The following is a 4,628-nucleotide window of genomic DNA, read 5'->3' as shown; positions in this document are numbered from 1 at the left end:
GATCTCTGCAGGGTAAATTGAGACAGTCATCTAGACTATCTGTCTATCTTCTCTCGAACCACTATTTTGCAGCGGCACTGTGTGGAGCTGAATGATTCTGATTGGTTTAAAGAAATGCCCCTAAACCAGAGCACGTTTTCCTCCCATCCCCCAATACTATGTGGAGTAGCCAGACCTTCTTCAGCACGCTTTGGAGTACGGTCTGGCAAAGCGAGACTAAGCAATGTATAACTACATTTTGTGTCACATGTTGTTTGTGACATATTACATAATAAAGTTGTGGAAAAAAATCCTGGGAACCAAGCAATCGGCTCGTTCCAGAAAAACATGTGCTCCAAACGGGCACTGCACTAATTCTCCATTGGTTGCAAAAAAGATATGCAAAAAGACGTTTCTACAGGGGTCTATGGGAAAATGAACTTACTGTTCAATTGATTTATTGCCTCAATAAATATTTTCATAACTTTATGGCCTCAACTGCTACTTTCAAATCTTCTTCAATACTGCATGGTGTTAATTTTTTTAAATTACAAAATTTATTTAAAAATAGACAATAAAGCAGGGGTAGTGTTGCCAACTTGGCATTTAGTACTAGCCACTATCATTGGAAAAAAGTTGATAACACTGGGCAGGGGATGCTTTTAGGCTCCTGAAGCATCCCATCAGCATGAATCCACACCCTAAAGTTTACGGTGTGGCTACATGCTGACTTGTCAATCATGACAAAGGCATAGCAATGTGTATTCATGGAACTGTTTACACAAAAATTGCCGTGAACTTTTATTTTCATAAATCAAGTTAATTGGAACATTTGGTTGCCAAAAAGTGTCTTGTTCAGCATTCTTCCAACTAGCTGGTTACTTAAGGGAAAGTTTGAAGATTTTCTGGGAACAATATTTAAAGTATGATGTAGGTAAATAAATTTGGTATTCTAAATGTGATTTGAAGCGCCAAGGAATTATTAGGTTTGCAAAAGTAAGCAGTCAGTGTGTGATCTTTGCCTAATTGAATCCTTTTGACAATCGTGTTTAAAGCCTGTGTGATGAAAAAGCTGGTGTTTTCAGATTTGGCTTTTTCAGAACAACAATTCTGAGGGTTTGGGAAATGTCATTATGAATACTAGAGATAACTAGTGATTACACAGAAAAGCAGCATACAGCCAACAATATCTGCATTGCTGGATCTCATTTTTAAATTGTGTAAAATGTGTACATGTTACTTTTCAGACTACATTTTAACAATGAGAAATGAATAATAAAGTTGAGGAGTACTTTGAAAATTAAATCAGTATTCTCAGTGGATTAACCAATTGACCTTCATGCCCAACAATTGATTAGACGAGAGTGCATGTACAGCTGCCCTGCTTGTAGATTGCAAATGTCGGTCTCCTGTGATGTGGGTCACAGAGTTTATAATTAGTCTCATGGGCCTCTCCAGGTGGACAACAGTATTGTGTGCTATTTTCTTTGTTTCTTATGACTAAAAAAAAACAAGACTATAATTGATGTGATCAGCTCACTGTGGCTAGGTGTGTTTCTTCATCATCTTCTCTGACTTCTTCATCTTCCCCTTCATCTTCTTCTTATTGCCTTTCTAATCTGCAGCCATTGCAAGACTTTGGAAACTGATAAACTGAACCTAACATCACACAGTTAGTTACTAAATGAGATTGTAGGTAATAAAGGGATGAACACTGTGAGATGAACAAGTGTACTAGCAACTATTTTGAGACATATTCCCTCAAAGTATCTTCTCCCATTGGACCCTCTGAGATCATTCCGAGCACGGACATACACTGCTTAACTGCAATATGGCTTGGCTGGGATAAACCTCACACTGCATATCTACAATTGTCTTTAAGCTAAACTTATTATTTTCAAATTTAATCTAAATCTACATTTATATAAATCTGACATCATGGATTGAAGGGTCAGCTAAATGTTTAAAGTGGCTCAATCCCCCTTTGGACTCTAGCTGTGTACATGTCTGTCAGTGCAAACAAAGTCAGTATCTGACAAACTTTTTAAAAGGTCTTGATGGGGATATATTGCAACAGACCATTACGCAATGCGTATCAATGTACAAAAAAGAACACCTTTTTTTAAACAACATGCTGTCTCAAACTTTGCATAGTATTGAACAATACCAATACATTAAAAATGATTTAATTAAATCTTCCAACAAAAGAAAATACTTCATCCAATCCAAAGTTCCTGTTTATTTACCACATGTCCTGTATCTGCTTATTTGTAGATCAAAGTTCATCATCTAACCCGTATCGAAGTTTGGCAAATGTTTTTACTCTTCATTTTGGCCTGTGGCAGTGGAAGCAGAACAACAAGCATCCTCACTCTTAGGTACTATACTGTAAGTACTATAACTACAATTATTTCAACTGTAATGATAAGCCACATTCCCATTTAAAACATTGGGTATGTCCTAATGTGTGTACTGTGTTAAATAAATGTACATAAGATGATATTAAATGAACTTATATTTGTATTACTACAGATAAAAATAGTTGTTTGCCTAACTTTGCAGAAGTGTTGGTATTAATGTGCAATGTCCTTGTTAAATTAACCAGTGGTTTGTTTTTTGGTCAATATAATTGACGGATAAGGCAGCTGATAAGTTTATCATGTTTTTTTCACATGTAGAAGAACTTTGTGTTTGGAGAACGCCTTGATCTGTTGGAGCTGTTAGCTAGTTAACGTCATTGACTAACTTTGCATTTTTACATCAGTAGTAGTAGTCATCAGTAAGAGTAAATCAGAGAGAATAGAATGTTTCTTAATTTAATCAACTGCAATTGTTTACTTCTTTTATTGACAAATGAACAATAACAAGAAAGATGATGCTTAGATGTGACTAAAAACTAGATGTAAAGTAAATACATTGTGATCACACAGCTGCTCTTCATGGATGTCTTCATTATATTAGATGTAGTAAAGTATTATTTAATTAATAAAACCACAAGTATCTGAAAAGGCTTAGCTTTAATGATTTATTCAATTAAAATATATCATCCAAAGTTCTACGTGCTTTTAAAAAACACATAAAATGCATCTTTATTGTGGTCAAAATCGGACATTTAAAGATGTAACTGTATTAATCAGTGTTGTAGGCTTCTGTGCTTTGAACCATGAGTATCTTTTTAAACCTTTTGCCTTTGTCCCTCCACACAGGAGGGTGGGGTGAACTTTGAGCGTTCTAAGCACTGTCTGCGCCGCCCAGTCCCCAGACAGAGCCCACCTAAGGGTATAAAAGTCCCGAGCTGAAGCTAAGAATTTAGTCTCAACTGAGTGCTCGCCAATACCAAAGGAGAGAGCTTCAACGAACCCATCATGGGGGACTCAAAGCTCTGCCTTTTGCTGCTCCTCAGCACATCTGCCTTGGCTTGTGAGTAGTAAAAAAAATAATTGGAGTTAACATCTTTTCAATATGGCGTATGATTGCCCACTGTTGTTTTATGTGCAAATGATTTAATCACGTTTCTTGAATTGTATTATATTATTTTTTTTACAAACCTTTAAATGTATGTTATAACAAACTTTAAAAAAGAACATGGAGACATGCTACAAAAATAATTCTGACTGAGGAGTTATGAATTAGTGTAATAATAGTAGTAAAGTTGTTGTAGTCAGTAAAATTAGAATTACTAAAGAGTAATTTATATGACTTCTTTTCTTACCCAGTTGCCCAAGAAGAAGATCAGCCAGCCTGCCTGCGTAAGTTACAGTACTTGATGTTATCACGCTCATGTTAATAGTTGACAAATTGTGTTGACATACAGTCTGCACATTGACAATAATTTTAGGGTAGTAAATTGCTTTTACATAGAATTTTTTTTCTTCCAGTGGCCCAAAGGTACAAGACCTTACACAAGTATGAATACCGGTATGAAGCTGAATCTTTGAATGCCATCAACGGAGCCTCACAACTCAAGAACGGACCCAAGGCCTCTTGCAGGGTACGAGAAAGATCTTTTACAATCATCTTTATTCATGCTTGTTTGATTTATTTATTTTTCCTTCCATAAGACGTTTCTCAGAGAGTGAGTTAAAGAAACATTTACCTAATTTCACAGGTTGTAATTGAAGTGCCTCAGACATGTAGTTTCATCATCCGCACCACTGGCTGTAGCCTGAGCGAGGTGGTCGATATGGACGCAGCGGGCAACCCTGTGTTCAGTCCTGCACCCAGCTCTGATGCCTTTGCTGCTGAAATGGAGAGGTATGTGATTCAATGAGAATTTCTAAAGTCAAAGATTATTTCCTCTGAAACTGTATTATTAATATTTTGGGAGGTTTTGAACTAATAGATAAACTCAAACATCATACATTTTCTATAGATATCCTCTGAAGGTTGTGGTTGAGGGTGTGCACGATGTGAAACTTTACCCCGAGGACGGTGAGACAACAACCATCCTGAACATCAAGAGGGGTATCATCTCTGCCTTGGCTGTACCTCCACTGGAGGAAGATATGGTACATTCATTAACCAGGAACATGCTTACCAATCTGCATATTTTATTCAAGCATTTAAAATAAACTAAGCTGAAATTTACCTTTTAATAAGCTTTCGAATGATGTGCTGCATGAGCGTGTTTATAAAGATTTAAGGGTTGC

The 4,628-nt window shown here is 36.5% G+C and overlaps 1 protein-coding gene across 1 annotated transcript in view; it reads left to right on the top strand.

The window, feature by feature from the left end:
• The first annotated feature begins 3,185 nt into the window (after positions 1–3,185).
• Positions 3,186–4,628, top strand: part of apobb.1 (apolipoprotein Bb, tandem duplicate 1) — a 16,427-nt gene continuing 14,984 nt past the window's right edge. The window contains 5 exon segments of the mRNA XM_032543252.1: positions 3,186–3,399; positions 3,696–3,728; positions 3,858–3,970; positions 4,088–4,233; positions 4,352–4,487. Of these exon segments, the coding sequence (XP_032399143.1) occupies positions 3,345–3,399; positions 3,696–3,728; positions 3,858–3,970; positions 4,088–4,233; positions 4,352–4,487 (483 nt within the window). The 5' untranslated portion in view covers positions 3,186–3,344.

Source organism: Etheostoma spectabile, chromosome 18 (genome assembly GCF_008692095.1).
Source record: "Etheostoma spectabile isolate EspeVRDwgs_2016 chromosome 18, UIUC_Espe_1.0, whole genome shotgun sequence".
NCBI lineage: Eukaryota > Metazoa > Chordata > Actinopteri > Perciformes > Percidae > Etheostoma > Etheostoma spectabile.
Note: the sequence above shows the minus strand (reverse complement) of the source record. Positions and strands in the feature narration are given on the sequence as shown.